We start from the raw sequence: 18,306 nt of genomic DNA on the forward strand, positions 1-18,306 counted from the left end.
ATAAGTCATAATGTAATGTTTGTCATAATTATTGTTAGTCATAATTTTTTTCCCCGCTGAAACCGTACATTTAAAAAAAAATGGTCACCTGTTGAACTCTATAGGTTACGTTAGGTTTGTTTTATAACCATTCTGAAAAATAAATGGTTTCAGAGAAAAAAAGAGTTATGTCAAACATTACATTATGACATACATTATGACTAACAATTTTCTACCAGTCAATATAGACCCATGTTTGTTACTTCATTACGTCTAAATCATTCAACCAATTTATGTGAAATCCGGTGTAGTCCCGGAAAAGGATATAAGATAGTTTTTGTCCCAGAAAAATTCAAAGTTCCCGCGGTATAGCGATAAACGAGTTCTACGTGGACGGAGTCGCGGGCAACAGCTAGCATGTCCAATATTCTAACTATCGGGCTAATGAACTTTTGTGAGTCTATTTATTGCTTTGGGAGTACTAGGGTTAATATTCAGGGAAAGTATACGCGAGCAAAGCCGCATGTAAGAGTACAGTGTATTTTTTTAAACCTTTCATCCGTTTAACTTTTGCTTCAACAACGTCGATACAACGATTAACATCCACTTTTACACAACCCCAAGGGTAGGCGTTGATTTATACAGACTACCCTTATTAATTAAAAGCATATTTCAACCAGTGAGTACACTCTTACAGTAGAACTGGTACACTGAGGCTGCATTAAAATGTATACTAATAATGATTGTTTTTCAAACAGATGTAGTACCTACTAAAGTTCTAGAAAATGTTACCCTATATATACTTTTAGTTTAAGATGCCGTGGTGGCCTAGTGGTTTGACCTATTGCCTCTGAAGCAGTGTCGTGGGATCAAACCCCGGCTCGCACCTCTGAGTTTTTCGAAATTCATGTACGGAATTACATTTGAAATTTACCAGGAGTTTTACGGTGAAGGAAAAGATCGTGAGGAACCCTGCACAACCTGCGAAGCAATTCAATGGTGTGTGTGAAGTTCCCAATCCGCACTGGGCCCGCGTGGGAACTACGGCCCTAGCCCACTCATTCTGAGAGGAGGCCTGTGCCCAGCAGTGGGACGTATATAGGCTGGGATGATTTATAGTTTAGTCTAGTTATTTAAGCATAGGTAGGTACTTAAAGTTCTTTATTCACTGAAAAATGTATACTTCAAAAATGACACACTTGGCGGCAATTTAGAATGAAATGGCCATATGGCCGCCGCGTCCGCTCGTTCGACGGGCTATGCGTTTGACAGGAACTTAATGCCCGGTACCACGAAACTCAGTTCGCATGGTGACAAGCGACGCCCATCATACGGCTTGCGATAATTCAGCAACAAACGGTATTCCGAGACGTTATTTAACTTATTTATCATAATAATGCGATGCATCCGGCGAAATTCGGTCGTCGGTTCGGTGTCCGGTGTATGCACACACGTTCATTATGAGCCTTACAACACTGCGAGCTTGGTAAAAATCGTCTTCACCACCACCAATGGTTTTAAAAGACCTATCCGATACTATAGGGTTAGGCGAGAAAAAGAAAATTACCCCCACTACAAAAATACGTTCAAAATTACAGCTTGCTTTCCAACACTGATATTCTCTGAGCAAAGCCGCGGTTGGACGGACAGACAGACAGATAGACATGGTGAAACTATAAGAATTCCGTTTTTGTCATTTTGCCTACGGAATCCTAAAAACAGCCGCGTTGTTGATGAAAATTAATAGTTTTCTTGGTTCCATTCCTGGTCTAATCGCGGTCTAACCCCTGTATTATTAGCAAAAAGGAACGTGGTGTTCAATAAGACGCCAGTTGTATATGTGCGTAAAAGAACCATTTTTATTAAGTAAACCTTAGAATATAAACACTACGATTGTCGCAGATACAAGCAATATGCGTTTATGTAGCAGTAAACTAACAGCTAAACACTAAAGTGACCAATTGCCATATTACACCCCAACACCTTATTACCTAACGTCATTACAAACGTGGCGCCGGCGCAGTGGCTGTTTCGCGAATGAACCCTTAAACCGATGACAAATTACTTTTCCTATCTACCCCCGCTAGTTTAAGTAGTAGTCTGCATCAATTAGGACAAGGTAGGGTTGCTAAATTGGCAATCGTTCCAGCATTTACCGGTACAAAATGCTCAGACGATTTCTAATTTCGTTTTGTTGTATCGATATTGTTTGTGCGTCTTATGATTATGAGAGAGGGATCTGGGGTAGCTTGATTGATAGTTAATTTAATAAGTGTGTTTAGAATCGTTTACTCTGCTGTGTGTGTATTTTTTTATAATAGGTATAAAGCCCGGTTCACATTTATCTGCCGTGTTGTGTCGTGATGCATCGAAACGGTATCGGTTTCATACATTTTATATGGTTGCGTTCACATTTATCTGACTCGAGTGTGTTGTGACGGCTTGTGTTGTGTCGCATCACAAACAGAGAGAGAGAGAGAGAGAGAGAGAGAGAGAGAGAGAGAGAGAGAAGAGAGAGAGAGAGAGAGAGAGAGAGAGAGGAGAGAGAGGAGAGAGAGAGAGAGAGAGAGAGAGAAAAAGAAAATCAAACTTTTGTTTTAAGTTCCGAAAACATTAGTCACTGGGATAAGCGTACAGTTGAGTCGAAGGTGGAAACTATTCACAATTATTTTTTATTTGAATTATTTGGTAGATGTATGGAAAGTCAATATGACAGTTGCAGTGAAAAGATACCAGGTATGCGACACAGTTCGACTGTATTATGTTTTAGGAATTCAATTAACGTTCGCTAAACACGAATTTCATTTTCCTTGCATGCATGTTGTTTACCAAACTCATAACGAAAAATATCAAAAATTTAAAAATACACAATCGCGTGTTCATTAGCTACTTCATACACTTTATTGCAGATAATAGATAAGCTATTATAACTAAATATCTACGTTAAAACACCTTTTTAATTACGTAAAGTACCACAAATTCAGAGAACAACTGATCTCGCATTTCTACGATAATTTGAAATTGCTAAGGCTTTTTCGGCCAATTACAGAACATCGCGTGATAACAACTCGACGATTAATTAACTTTCAAAGATAAGTCAATTGGCTTAGCGTAGACCGAAATTCAATAACAATAATGCATCAGATACCGCGTTAATTGTTTAATACATGTAATAAATTAATTAGTAGCGATTAAAGTTTGCGTGTCAGTGCGTAGATAGGTACTGTTAGATGGTTACTTTGGACGCGCCCCGACGCCTGTGACTGTAGCAATACCAACTTAATGCACGGATTGGCTGCTTGGCCGTAGATTCCTTTATCTGAACGTAAAATTAATCTTAAAAAACTAATCTGTCAATGGGAGATTTTCGCGCGCTTGACTTGCGTCCGAACAATTAAATAGGTAGAGAAATTCGTCGAATTATAGCATGTACCTATACGATTAACGATATTAAACTAGCTTATTTCACAATGCCGCGGTAACTACACAATTTTCCGGGATAAAAACTATCCTAATGTTCTTTCTAGGGTCTCCAACTATCCAGACCAAATTGTCACAAGCCCTTCTTTGCCACAGCACTCTGAGCATGTGCTCAAGGCCCCATAAGCTATGGGTGCCTCGTGACTGTACTAATACTTTCGGAATATAGACTGATATTTTCTCCAAGCATTGCAAGCATACAGATTTTCGTATTTTTAACCCCCGACGCAAAAAGCGGGGTGTTATAAGTTTGACCGCTACGTGTGTCTGTCTGTGGCACCGTAGCTCTTAAACGGGTGGACCGATTTGGATGCGGTTTTTTTGTATTTGAAAGCAGGTTTTCTAGCAATGGTTCTTAGACATGTTTTATCAAAATCGGTTCAGCCGTTTTTGAGATGCTGAACTTTGAAGTGACATAGTCGGGCGTTTTCCAACTTTTTGTTGGTTTCACCTGTCCCGATGTATGTCATCAAATCTTGCAAGTTAAATTCGACCAACTTTCTTGTGAAATTTGGCATACGTAAATTGCGTGACAATACAATAATCTGGTAGTGACATCCTGGTAGTCCGGCCAGGATCGTCTCCATAGGACGGAACTCTTCAACGGTTAATTGGCATCGACTTGAAATTTGGATGCAAAGGTAGTTTGGGTGACAATGAAAGTAAAGTCTACAAAAAGTACAGCCAGCAAACAAGCTTGTATTAAAAATGACATTTTTACCAAAAACTTATTTAAGTAATATTAATTTAGTACAGATGCTTTTATTTTTAAAAATGTCTACGCGTGATCTATTCGTCATGGCGAATAATAAACTGAACTCTATCTATGACTATCTTGAACCTCAAAGGTCAGTAAACTTAAATCGGTTAAATCTCTACTTATCGTGATTCTTACACATTTCCTATGTTCTCAAGAAGTTTCTCCGCCGATAGGTACCTACTTGGAAATTATCCACTAATATCGGTTTTGCGTTCGGATCGTCTAATGCCGCGTTCACATGCCAACTCCATGCATATTTAAAACCAAAAAATTCGACATAATAATCGAACGGGGCCGTTATTTCGACATTTTATATTCAACGCTTGATTATTCTTAATTAAAGTTTTCGAGTGATTAGGGTGAAACATACACTTTTACCAAACCGCGTTTGCGTGCGGGTTAAGCCGAATTTGATTTAATGGGTTCGTAAGTCGTCGGAACAAAGAGCATTTTCGATAGGGAATGTGTTTTTTGAACGGAACATTTGAACGCATAATGGGTAAAATTACGCGAGCCGAATCAACTCGATTCGAGCTACGATTACGATGTAGAATCGAAAACGATATCGATTATAATTAACGCGTATTATTAAAGTAACTGTTGTAAGTGCTTTTGAAGAAGTTTCTTTAAAGAATTCTAGCTGTTTGATAAAAGTTTGAACTTTTCTTTGCCTGAATTATCGAGAGCCCTTCATTTGCTTGCCTAGCAATTAATAATCATTTAAATTATACTTACAATGGTTTTAATATTGATTAAACAATTTGATTAATAACCAATAAACATGAAAGTAAAATCATTTAACTATTAAATCAACTTACTCAACAACTGTTATTTCTTTTAACTACTTAAACTTATGGTATACCCGATTTTAGTATCAATAAAGAGACTACCTTCAACCACTTTTTTGATTAAATTTAACTTGACTTCTTTAATATGAACTTGCTCAATACCACCTAATTATAATCCCGTTTATTATTGAGTATATGGACGTCGTTGCGCAAAAAGGACCCAACCTAAAGACAAGCTCACGGCTCTAACAAAAAAAAAAACAAATAAAAAAAAATGAAATGACAGATCTCCAACAATACAACTCTATGTCGTGACTATGTTGTAAGTCCAGATCCAGTTGCACACTAATAGATTACGATTGTAGGCACTGGTAGAAAGTGGGTAACAAATGGTGGTTGCGGCAATTTACGTATTAAGTCGATTAGGAGCAATTAAGCGTTGCTCTAAATGAGCCCAAATATGGAGGCAAAGCATAGAAAAACACATGCGAAACTTCACTGTATTAATACCACTTTAGCAAAGCGAAAGTACGTAGTTTTTCTATAAAAAAATATCAGAGATGAACAGGTAAAAAAAAATAAAAAAACTTTTTATTTTAATAAATAATTAGTTTACAGAGCCTTTAGTGCTCTGCTTAACAGAATAGTGACACTGGTATTTTTTGTTAAGTATTACTTAAGAAATAAGCCAAATGGGAGTTGGATTTACATTTCCTATAAGGTGTGCCGTATTCGATATTAATTTCCAGTTGATAACTTGAACACAACTGACACACAACGAAGCAATATTATAAAGGTTCAGATTTCATCATTAATGCGCGAAATCCTCAAAATATCGTCATTAAAAGTAGATTCTGAATCAGAGCGTTTTGGCCACTATTTGTAAAGTTACTGGCCACATTGAAAAAAAATCTAAAGCAAAAAGTTTCACGTGCAAATTTATTATTCTCCTATATTTATATCCCAGCCTATATACGTCCCACTGTTGGGCAGAAGCCTCCTCTCAGAACAAGAGGGCTTGGGCCATAGTTCCCACGCGGGCCCACTACTAGACATACGCTAATTTAATTCTACTGTTACTCATTAGTGATTTGCGAATACCATTACTACCATTAGCTTCAACTCTTGGCTTTCTTATCGATCGTCCCATATTTTATCGAGCGAGTTTCTTAATTATTTGTAATGGATTTTAATTAGTTGATTAATTATATTGTTCGGTCTCTTTCGGCCCCTTTGATCGGTAAAATGCTTCTGAATTTATACTTTATAAATATATCAAATTATGAGTGATTGTGCCTTTAATTTATAGAGTTAGTTGATGATGGGACAATGAATTTTAATCAACGTTTTCAAAGAGCTGGTTTGTGTAATTAAAAACAACCTTGATTTGCTTTTAAACAGTTCCCAAACTCGATACATGGACCTACTCGATACTATTTACTGGCCAGAAACATTTAAATTTTGATTCAGAAAAAAAATGTTTAGTCTAAGTGGCCAGTAACATTAAACTCCGAAAACAGCTGTGCGATTGAAGATTACGTAATCGAGCCATTCCCGAGCGTGTATTTCTCACCGAATCATTACCAATCGATTTATTTATATAAATTCGTGCCGACCGGAGAAGAGAGGAACTCGGTAATTTAGTAATTGTTTCCACTAACAACGAATTAAATAGTAATCAATAGAACTGGGGCCCGGGGACACGACAATTGCGGTTTGTATGTCACAACACGATCACGACACGATCCCATATCCGATACAATACAAGAAAACTGAACTATTTGAACACCATATAAATAGCGACACAGAAAACAGGTACATATGTAGGTTATAGGCGGCTTTTTCGTCTCAGATAGAGCGATCACTTTCAGGCAACCTTTTACAAAAGAAGTAAGGGTGTTCAACATTGCATACAGCTCAAAATAATGAAATAAGCCTTGATAGATTATTAAAATTTGACGTCATTAACCAGGTATATGAAAAAATATCTAAATCGGTTTCTAATAATAGTATTTTTTTAGACAGTCCCAACTCAAGATGTTATTAAAAAGATCGTTAATACTAAAAGCGCCTGACGGAATTGCGTAGCTATTGTTTTAAATGGTAGTGGGGCACAAAGTTCGAGCTGGGTCCGAATTTAGCCTTCTTAGACTTGTTTGTCATTTATTGATCCTGGCTGGATAAAGCTGCGATGTTTTATAAAATTAAAACTTGTATTTTTGTCTTGTTTGTATCAAAAGCATACCTAGGTAAAAAACTTAAAAAGATGACCTGTTGTATGTAGTACAGTAGTAGTGCACACAATGAGGGCTATCGCGTATGAATTTGCCACTAGAGGCGCTAGTGTAGCGTGAGGTCTCCGAAATGTCAAATCTCATAGTTTTTGGATGAGCTACGCGGGATTATTTATAATTAGAATAATTTTGTTAATATTTTGCAATATCTGAAATTAATTATGGCAAATATGCGTTCCGGGGCAATGAATGTCTGTGTTTTGAGACAGTTTTGTCTTTCGGAAACCTTTGTCCTCCCTTTTTTCCGAACAAAACGGGGACTATGCAACACTGTGGCATGCTCGATATTTTTATTGTACGATTTTAAGGTGTATTAAATATGATTTTAATCTAAACTTTGTTTTCACGCCCGTAATAACAGACTTTGAAAGCCATACTTTAAAACCTCACGCAACAGTGCGCCATCTAGTGAGACAAAAAACGATAGCCCTCATTGATATGGGACTGAAGTAATTTTTCGAATATAGAACGTCGATTTATCTATACAGTATACTACTACATGTAACAGGTCATCTTATTAAGATTTTTAACTTTATCTAGTCCAGTCAAGACAATTGAATAATGTATTAGTGTGAGACGTTTTCATAATTAATTTCGTCAATAATGATATCATATCAACAGGGCTACTACGAAACTGGAAACTCGAAGTTCGTGTCATGCGATCCCTCTCGCTCTCGAATTAAATAGTATAAGTGTCAGAGGGACCCCACGACACGAACTTCGAGTTTCGAGTTTCGTAGTAACCCTGCAGAAGCACAAAGGTTCCATCTTGGTGCGCGATTCAGTTTCTTTAACGGTACATTACGACAAAGTCAAAGTCAAAGTCAAAATATCTTTATAAAATTTAAGCTATAACAAGCACTTATGAATGTCAAAAAAAATCTACCACCGGTTCGCAAAAACCTCTGTTCAGAAGAATCCGGCAAGAAACTCAACGAGGTATATTTTTATACATCAAAGGTAGGTATCATCATTATCTCTAAGCTACCATTTTCACAGGAACATCAGTTGGGTTTATAAAGTACAAATTTTTGTAGATACCTGACCTGATTAAATAGGATTTTAATGTAGTTAAAACCAACTATACTTTAACTACATCGCGCAATTCTAAGTAATACGTTAACTGCATTACCACAAGAATAGCATGAATCGATAGTCATTAAGGCTAATTAGCAGTAGCTACTTCAAGCATGGACAGGACATTTGCTAACGCAGTATTTATAGAAGCACTTCCCTACGGACTTTGGGTCCAGTGTCCACTGTATCAAAATAACCACTGCACAACAATATTCATGTATCAGAATTCTGACTTCATCGAAATATTATCTGTACTTAAATCTCCAACACAAAAAACACACAAACATCACGCCTGTATTCCCAAATGGGGTAGGCAGAGCACACAAAACATTAACCGCTTCGGAGCAACTTTTATCAATTTTTGTTTTTAAGTTTGACAAAAACAGTACAATAGTGACAGGTTGCTAGCCTGTTGCCTACGGTATACCTTAACCTATATCCTCAGTCGCCTCTTACGACATCCACGGAAGAAATGGAGAGGTGTAATTCTAACCAGACTCCACACGGGACCACGGAAGAAATGGAGAGGAATTAAATCTCCAACCTATCGTAATATCAACATCTAACAGAGAACATATGGCCGTTGGAGCCGAAAAGTTCTCGAATGGATACCGCGGATCGGCAAGCGCAGCGTAGGACGTCTGCCAAGGAGATGGAACGATGACCAGTAGGGCTACTACGAAATTCGAAAATCGAAGTTCGTATCGTACCGTCCCGCTGACGCTAATATTATTTCATACGGGAATGAAAGGGACGATACGATACGAACTTCGATTTTTGAATTTCGTATAGCCCTATTGTTTAAAGCCGCGGTGGATGCAGGCTGGTTCCAACCGAAGTAACTGGAAGTCTACGGGGGAGGCCTATGTACGGTCAAGGACTTTAATTCACAGTAGCCATCATGGAACCATTTCACATTAAAGGAAAATCGTAATGACTTTTCCTTTGAAAAGGTTCCACGGTGACTCATGAATTAAAGTCCTTGACCGTACAACAATGGGCGTCCTACGGCTGATACTCGTATGATGATGATGAAAAAAAGTAGTATTTGGTATTATTGCATTGCAGACCTCCGAACCTTTGTTCTAAGTATACAATATCTCATTTAATGATCACACCGCCTTTAGACCGCCGCGGATAATATTAACGTGTCTAGACAGTTTCTGAAATAGTTCAAAGGTATAAATGTAGCGTACCACAAAAAAATCGTTCTAAAAATGAATGAAATGGGCCGATCGAAGCGGTGGAACTCTTCAGGAAAATATGGGGCGTAGATTCGTCGCGCGATATCAGTGGTTTGGAGGGATAATAAGAAATGTACAGGCACTATACGAAAATTAAGGTGAAAATACAAACTGAAATATAGATGCACAGAAAAACCAGAAAAATAAGACCAGCACTGGGAATCGAATCCAGGTCCTCGGTATTCCGTACCGCGTGCTATACCACTACACCACTGCTGGTCCACCAGTAACCCAGTGAGTGTATGGAAAAGGAAAAAAAAATCGGTTAAATAAATAAATAAACTAAACAAATATTCGAAGTTAGCGGAAGTAAAAAAAAATTGTTAAAGAATAACTGGGATGAGGATGACATTGGTTAACAAGTACTTAGTTGTTAGAAATTGTTATTAAAATCGTTAAAGGACTTCCCTAGCCAACGACATAACTTACTTTCAGTTTACTCACATAAATGAAGTTTAAAACGAATTCATCGTCAGTTTAGAAGCAAATCGGGTATGACCAAGAATTTACCTAACCATATTAAAGCGCACAGCCTACTCGCTGAAGTCATAATGTACTTTAACTTGGACACATCAACCAGCCTTGGCCACAGTATAATCTGGTAACTTATCAACGAGCAACACGCGGATTTTTTAAGTGTGCTCCATGCGTTTTTGACCGCTCTACAGGCGTGACATTTTTGCTGTGTGAATGTATGTGGCATAAGCCAAAATATAAAAATAACTAGTAATGAACAGTCAATTATTAGTTATTTTAATGTGTTGACTTATGCCACTTTTGAATTCACCAAGCGTTATATCGGTAGTGACTGCGGGCGAACCACACAACTAACTACCTAATAGATCACAGTTCATTTATTTATAATAATTAATTAAGTATAACAAGAAACATCTTTCGGATACCACAGGGGACCAAAGAGCTGGCAGCTTCCTCGCACAACGTATATCAGCATTGCTATACAGCGAGGAATGCTGCCAGCATCTTTGGGTCCATGCCGCGGGGGGTACTTTTTAATTTTTTCTAGTTATAGTTTAGTTAGTTATCACATAATGGCATATGTGCGTGCATATAGCTATACGTGTACTTCGCACTTTAGTTCCTCTTATTATTAGTTCTGCGTGCTGCGTATAGGCAGGCGCTTGTGCGAGTGTAAATTAAGAGCGTTGCTCGTAGATGAATTACCTACTGATTTTATACTGTGCCTTCACATCGCGATCGGTAGCGCAACAACTCTTTATACCATTAGGAATAGGTACCTAGGACTAGGACAGCGCTAGACTTTCCTAATGGATCGCTGCTATGCTTAGACCGGAAACTTTCCAGGATAAGTACAGAGTTACAGCGAGTCGAAAATAGCGTTTCAGTAGTTTGCTTTCCAGCTAATGTGTTTAAGAAACTAATGAACGAGAGTTAACTCTCTCAATTACATCAGTGACAAAGCATTTGTTGTACGAAATAACAAGCGCTGATTGGACAGAAGTTTTGGGACTCTTAAAACATTGTTTCTATGATATCCACGAGTCGAGTCTGTGTTGTACGGTGTAGCTGAGAGGAGCTTCATCCTTGGGTGGCTAGATTGTGTCGCAGTAGTCATTTCAAGTACCCGTCCGCACTGGTTTCTTTGTAGGTATGCCCATATGCAACGGACGGGCCACATCGCTTCAAGAACACATAACTGTTGGGGGGGGAAGTCCTCGAGTGGCGACCATGAACCGAAAGACAAAGCGTTGGCAACGATAGACTGAACTCTAATTATAGATGGACTAACGACATCGAGTCACGAGTTGTCATTAATTGTGGCGTTCTAAGGGAGAGACCTTTGTTCAGCAGTGGATGTCTTCCGACTGATGGTGATGATGATGGCCACTGTGGAGAGCCTCACATCACAGGAACAGGGCGGATGTTTGACTCTCATTTTCCACGCTGTAAAAAGAGCTAGTTACTTACTTTACTGTCAGGGTCAGGGTACCAAATGGGGCGCAGCCAGCGGTGCACGGTGTCACTGAAAGGTGCCCCATTCCGAGGCCAGTGGGTGCCGCGGTAGTCACTTTACTCACCCGTAGCGCCCACGCTCAACGGCCATTAGGGAAAATGTGGCCGTGTGTTTTAGTGTGTAATACCTTATACCCACGCTTGTATAAGAGAGCCTCGAAGAAAAGTTAGCGCTCCATACTATAAGAACAAAGTAGCTCCATTCCGGGGCGATCAGTGGGCGTCGCGGTAGTCACTTCACGCACCCGTAGCGCCCACGCTCAACGGCCATTAGGGAAAATGTGGCCGTGTAGTTTGTAGTGGGCATACCCACGTTTCTGAAAGAGCCCAAAGAGGAACTGAAAGAGAAACAAAGCTAGTTACTTACTTGGCTCATCAGCAAGTAAGTCTTGGTCTTCGTGTGACTTGGCGGAACCCGGAGACAACTTGACCGGCGCGTGCGGCGACGGCGCGGGACACGAGCCTGTGCTTGCGCTGCTGCCCGGCCCGCCGGAGTGGGTTGAGGTCGTGATGGTTATCTCTCCATTTGAGGCTGCCAGCCTGGTGGACAAAAGTAGGGTTAAGTATGTATGTACGTAAACTCTTTATTGCACATGAAAATAAAGGTACAGATACACGGAGAGAAGTAAAAAGGCGAGCTTATCCCTAAAAAGGGATATCTTTCAGCTAACCTAGTTACGAGAAGACAAATTATGAAGAAGAAGATAAGCAAACAGTTAAAATTACGTGCTGTAATAAGTTAAATTAAGTGATAGGTACCTACTGGTACGGCGTAAAAAATTTGATAGCCTGGCTTTTCGGAGAAAATATTTTTCCACTGATTTATTTCCCACCAGTGATTTAGTTCCCATCAAATGGACGAACGGTCTTTTTCTGAAACTGTTAACTATTCAGGATATATTTCAGAACTATCCTGTACTACCCTAATGTTAGTTACTAATGTAAATAGTTCATTGACATATTATAAGCATAGACTGCATGTTTATTACAAGGTATTGATGTTTAGTTTTATTTTTAAGGAAATTTGCATTCAGAATCATTATGACATTAATAAATTTTATCGTAATAAATTTACGATAACAATATAAATTGATTGTATGCCTCACAGACAATTTTATTAGGTAAGTATTATTATCGACCGAGTGACTAAATCACGAGTGGTAAATGGTTCAAAACCTTAATACGCCAGCATAAACCCATACATAAATTAAAACATAGGTAAATTTAAAACAAAATAAATACAACCACCTCCTCATCCATTTCTCCTTCATTTACAGCTACCTTGAACTAATTAGACTGCAGGTGCAGTGGCAAGTAAACATAGTCCCTAAGCCAGAATTTTGTTAAAAAAAACAACGCATCTCATAATCGAGATTCAGGCTGAATACAAAACTGTAAAAAAGAACAGACTAAATAAAATTTAAAAAATAACAACTGTCACTGCTCACTTGACGAGAAGCATGAAGTGAGTGACACGTCGCTTCTTTGGCACTCGCAGAACAATATATGGCTCATTACTTGCATTAGCGGTAATAGCAGGCTAATTAGGCTGCATCCGTTGCGACGCACTGCACGGTGCAGTGTGTGCGCCAAATTAAAGGGGATAGTTGACGTTGAAAGTTGTGTAACGAGTTTGATACATACAATCTGTATTTTTTTAACGTATTTTTCTTTAATTTTATATTGTAAGTAGTTGCCCGCGACCAGTCCGCTTAGAATACTTTTATCGCTATCCTGCGGGACCTACGCATTTTTCCGAGATAAAAATTATTCTTTGCCCTTCCTTGGGACTCAAACTTTCTGTTAACTGATTTCTAAATCGGTTCAGTGGTTTAGACGTGAAGAAGTAACAAACAAGCACAGACAAACTTTCGCATTTATAGATATTACAGGGATTTGTATGAATTTTTGACATTGTGTAACTGTATAAGTGTAGACAGATAGGTACTTACACTGCTTTTAACTGACTTCAAAAAAAGGACGTTCTCAGTTCGACTAAATCTCATTTTCTACTCATAACTACATGCATACGAAGGAATTACGTAGATACCACATTTATTATGCCTTTGATTTACCAAACTCACAACACGCTTCTTTAACCTAATTATAAGTATTTTAAATTTAAAACCTGCACCCACAAATGTGTTTAATTATCCTGACGTCCTGTTTACTTTAAAATAAAATTAATTATATAATGGCATTATGTATGATTCCAGTCAGTATTAATATGAATCCTTTAACCTTTTTAGGACTCTTGGCGGTATACCGTGAAACCAGTTGGCCTTTCCGTATTATAATTATCTTCAGATCATAAATGTAATATAGGTTCTTAACTTTCATCATCATATACCTTCACTTATTAAGACGTGCTGTAAAAAATGTGCTAAGTTTCAAATTCCTGTAAAAAACCGGCCAAGAGCGTGTCGGACATGCCCGAAATAGGGTTCCGTAGCCATTACGAAAAAATGTAGTAATATTTTTCTAAGGATTTCGTATTTTGTACGGAATCTTCCAAGTTTAGGTATATTTTATACTAATAATTTTCAAGTAAACTTAGCCGTTATAGTTTTCTTTTAAAGTTTTCCTCCTGAATTTTTTCAAATTTTTCCACCCACCGGTTTACATTTTAGAGGGGGGGGGGGACGCGAGATTTTAATGAAAATTTGCACTTTTAAAATCGTTTTAGCATTCTCCAATGGTTTTAAAAGACCTATCCAACGATACACCACAATACAAGGTTGGATGAGAAAAAAAATCACCGTTACTATAAAAAAAAAAATGATTTTTTTTATTCCATTTTGTCGGCATAGTTTACATATATATTCGTGCAAAATTACAGCTTTCTAGCATTGTTAGTCCCTGAGCAAAGCCCCGGACGGACAGACAGACAGAGAGACATGGCGAAACCCTTATAGGGTTCCGTTTTTGCCATTTTCGCTACGGAACCCTAAAAAGTACCTAGTGAAATCTCATAAACTGCCACCAAGCCTAAAAGGTGGATGTAAAACAATTAGTAATTTTAGCTAAAATAAGGCAAAAGGCCATATTTCCACCAAAATTACTCGTTTTATTACAATACTTACTTTAAAAAAATGTTTGCTTCCCCTCTACCACAAAATACTCGTACGATAGGCAACGACCACATTGCTAATTGTAACGTTTTTTTTTGTTTTTCCCTTGTGTTTGGAACTACATACTCGATTGAAAAAAAAAATTAGTAAAGTTCATATTCTTTTCCTAACTCGCGACTCCGTCTGCGTAGAATTAAGAACTCTATTAATTTTGTATTTCTGTAAAAGACAGCGAGTAAATAACTAATTGTTTTGTTTGACTTGGCGGGGGCACTACCGTGCCTCAGATAGTTTACTTTTACTCCCGTAAAAGTGCTCGGATGCCGATTATGCCTTCAATACACATTAGATATATAAATAAGTTTTTTGGCTTTTAAACTAACTCTTTGTCGGTCCCTAACTGATTGCTGCTCACATCCGCACAGAGGTCGACTGAGATCCCTTGAAGGGGCACGTCCGCATTTGTGCATGTATCTCAAAGTTTGACAATTGTATTTTGTTTCTTTGGGCTCGTATTTTAATATCGAAAATTGAAATATCGATGGCTAAAATATCGACGGTTAAAATATCGAACCTATCCTAACCTACTTTCGATATTTTGACCGTCGACTTTTTAACTTTGTATATATTAATTTTCGATATTCAGATAAGTTCCCGTTTTTTTTCTTTTGTAAAATAAAGAGTTTACATACATAAGTTAAGTAGAGTAGTTGTTATTTAATTGCAAGCTAATCTTCCTGTCATTCCGCTATGACCTTTTGTAATTTTTTGTAATTATATGTATAAAAAGCAATTTACTGCGAATATTTTGACGAACATACTTAATGCTGCCCCCAGGCTTCGATTAAAGAGAAGTATCATTTTTATTGGCCTCGATAATTGCGTTTTAATAAACTTAATACTCATGAAAATGCTTCGAGAACAATCCTGACAGGCAGCAGTTTTACAACTGTTATTTGCCGTTTTTTTAATGGTTTTATTATGTTTATGTTGGACGGCGAAATAAGTGTTTTGTGAGCTTTCATTTTGGTTAATGTTTTGTTTAAGGTCTGCTAAAACTAGGGTGTAAAGATATAATTAACTTAATAATCCAGCCCTTCTTGTCACCATTTGGATGAAATCTTCTTCAATTACTCAATTTGTTTAATAAGAATAATAATAAGAATCATTTATTCGCTATTCGCAAAAACAGTTTTATAGTAGGTAATTACAAGTTATAAATAGAATAATAATATAGTAATATCCATTGCATATCCTTTCCAAGGAATACAAGACAACTAACGTATAAGCCGATGTACTTTCACCCACTGGTAACCTACCTTACTATGGCCCGTAAGAAAACGACATAGAAGCATATAATAAAAACCTCAAAACGATGGCGGTCATCAACCATCTATATAAAGCAATGAGCTAACATTTGAATATAATAATTATTTATACTTGGATCAAGTTAATACGGTATTTGACTAGGTATGTTTTATTTATTTAACAAATCAAAGCTTGACAATGCGTGTTATCAAACGGAAAAACTATTATTAAGTTACAATTGTGCATACACGTAGCTACCATAAGGTCGCGGGTGAGCAAAGTAATAATTGTGTTAGTTCATTGATATGGACTTCTGCAAAGTAGGTAACGCCTGGCCTGATTCAATAAATTAATTATTAAATAATTTTTACATACACACTGTGTATATAGGTATAAACAATAGTTAGAGTTGGAGAGGTTTTAAATTTACTATTAGAGAGTGAAAGACTTAGTAGTGTGACGTCACACACAAGTAGCACTATACCTACTGCATAAAAAAATACAAACGCGTTATAGAAAGCTAAAGATACATAGACTTTTCAAAAAATAACTTAAAAATGAATTTTCAACTGAATTACTTTTTTCTTCACTGAACAACATTAACTGTATAATCTATATTTTCATAGTAACATACGTACAGTCGAACAAACTGAATCATGTAACAGGGTTGAACCTTTGTGCTACTAATGCCAAGTTGATAGCCCATACCCATACGTTTGTTAAGGAAATCATAGTGAAATTGATTATTAACATATTCAAGCCTGGTGCATGAATTAATTTGTTTGACTGTACAAGATATGACAAATCCAGGAGTTGTCAAATACCTTATTCCATCGGACAAAGTTATGAATCTTCAGGGTCAAAGTAATCCGACCTCACGGTACATAAATCCAAACAAAGCAAAAACCTAGCCTAACCTTTTATTGTAATATCTGCTTAATTGACATCAAATGACATACAATATTTATCTAGATTGTAGGCCAACAGAGCCGCGGCATTAAACTTAATTATGGATGCGAGAATTAATGCCTCCAACTAGTAATTATGAGGTCGCATTAACTTAATGTCTTTGAAGCGTACGTACGTACACACACAGTTGTTTCTGTAGGGGTGGTCCCTTGTCTTGTACAGTTAAGAGAAATTATATTTGAGTTATTGTGTATGAATTTTTGCGGTTCGCCGAAGAACTAAAGTCATCAACATAGCTCGACGAGTACCTATGCAAGTTGTAGCGGCAATGGACGGGCCACATCGCTCGAAGAATTGTGAAGGGGAGAAAAGTCCTCGAGTGGCGACCACGATCCGAAAGAGCGTTGGCAAGCCTCTCACTAGATGGACTGACGATATAGCGCGAGACTTGCATACAACCGGTGGATACAAGGCAAGTGGCGAGTTGTCGTTCATTGTGGCGTTCTGAGGAAGATGACTTTGTTCAGCAGTGCACGTCTTCCGGTTGATGATGATGATGATGAAGTCTGAATTATGTGACGATTGGATAGCCTGTTAATACTGACTGTGAAGCCAGAGGATCTGTGTTCGAATCCAGGTAAGATAATCCATACTAATATTATAAATGTGAAAGTGTGTTTGTATGTTTGTCCGTCTTTCACGTCGAAACGGGGTGATGGATTGACGTGATTTTTGGCATAGAGATAGTTTATTGGCCAGAGAGTGACATAGGCTACTTTTTATCCCGGAAAAATGCACAGTTCCCGAGGCAACAGCGCGAGAACCGAATTCCATGCGGACGAAGTCGCGGGCAAAAGCTAGGGATATACCCGGTGTGGCCTGTAATACAAGCAAATAATTAAAGCATAAGTAGGTCGTACTCGTCAAACTGAACGACATTAGTTCAGCGACTTTTAAAAATAATGGAGTCTTTAGATTTTCCTTTTTTTCATACAAATTAAATACATAACTGACGTCACCTGTCACTAAAAACATCAAGCATTTTGGTTTACATTGCTTCTTCGAATAAACTTTAAAGTGTAATAAAAATAAAAAATTAATATTTTTAAAAGGCGCTGAACTAATGTTGTTCATTTTGACGAGTATGATCTACTTATGTTTTAATTATTTGCTCATATTACAGGCCACACCCGGTCTGTGTACGAATGTTTGTAGGTATTACATGCATGGCATGGAAGTTTTGTACTTATACATAAGATGTATTTTATATGTTCTTCTGGAATTCAGCAGGTTGTGTTCCTTTGACAGACCCCTGTGTACTTAGTAGATCTAAGTATTATCTGTTGGCTTGTCTTGTATAAGTACGCTTGGCTTAGTGTGGTGAACTGTCCCGTGATATTTACT

At 37.7% G+C, this 18,306-nt stretch overlaps 1 protein-coding gene across 9 annotated transcripts in view; it reads right to left on the reverse strand.

Moving 5' to 3' along the window:
- pdm3 (POU-domain protein pdm3) overlaps positions 1-18,306 on the reverse strand; it is a 214,660-nt gene that overhangs the window by 14,092 nt on the left and 182,262 nt on the right. For all 9 annotated transcript variants that reach the window (XM_074100558.1, XM_074100559.1, XM_074100554.1 and 6 more), the window contains one exon: positions 11,982-12,154. In XM_074100558.1, the coding sequence (XP_073956659.1) occupies positions 11,982-12,154 (173 nt within the window). The remainder of the gene's footprint in view (positions 1-11,981; positions 12,155-18,306) is intronic.

The sequence above is a fragment of the Choristoneura fumiferana genome, chromosome 17 (genome assembly GCF_025370935.1).
Source record: "Choristoneura fumiferana chromosome 17, NRCan_CFum_1, whole genome shotgun sequence".
NCBI classification, from domain to species: Eukaryota; Metazoa; Arthropoda; class Insecta; order Lepidoptera; family Tortricidae; genus Choristoneura; species Choristoneura fumiferana.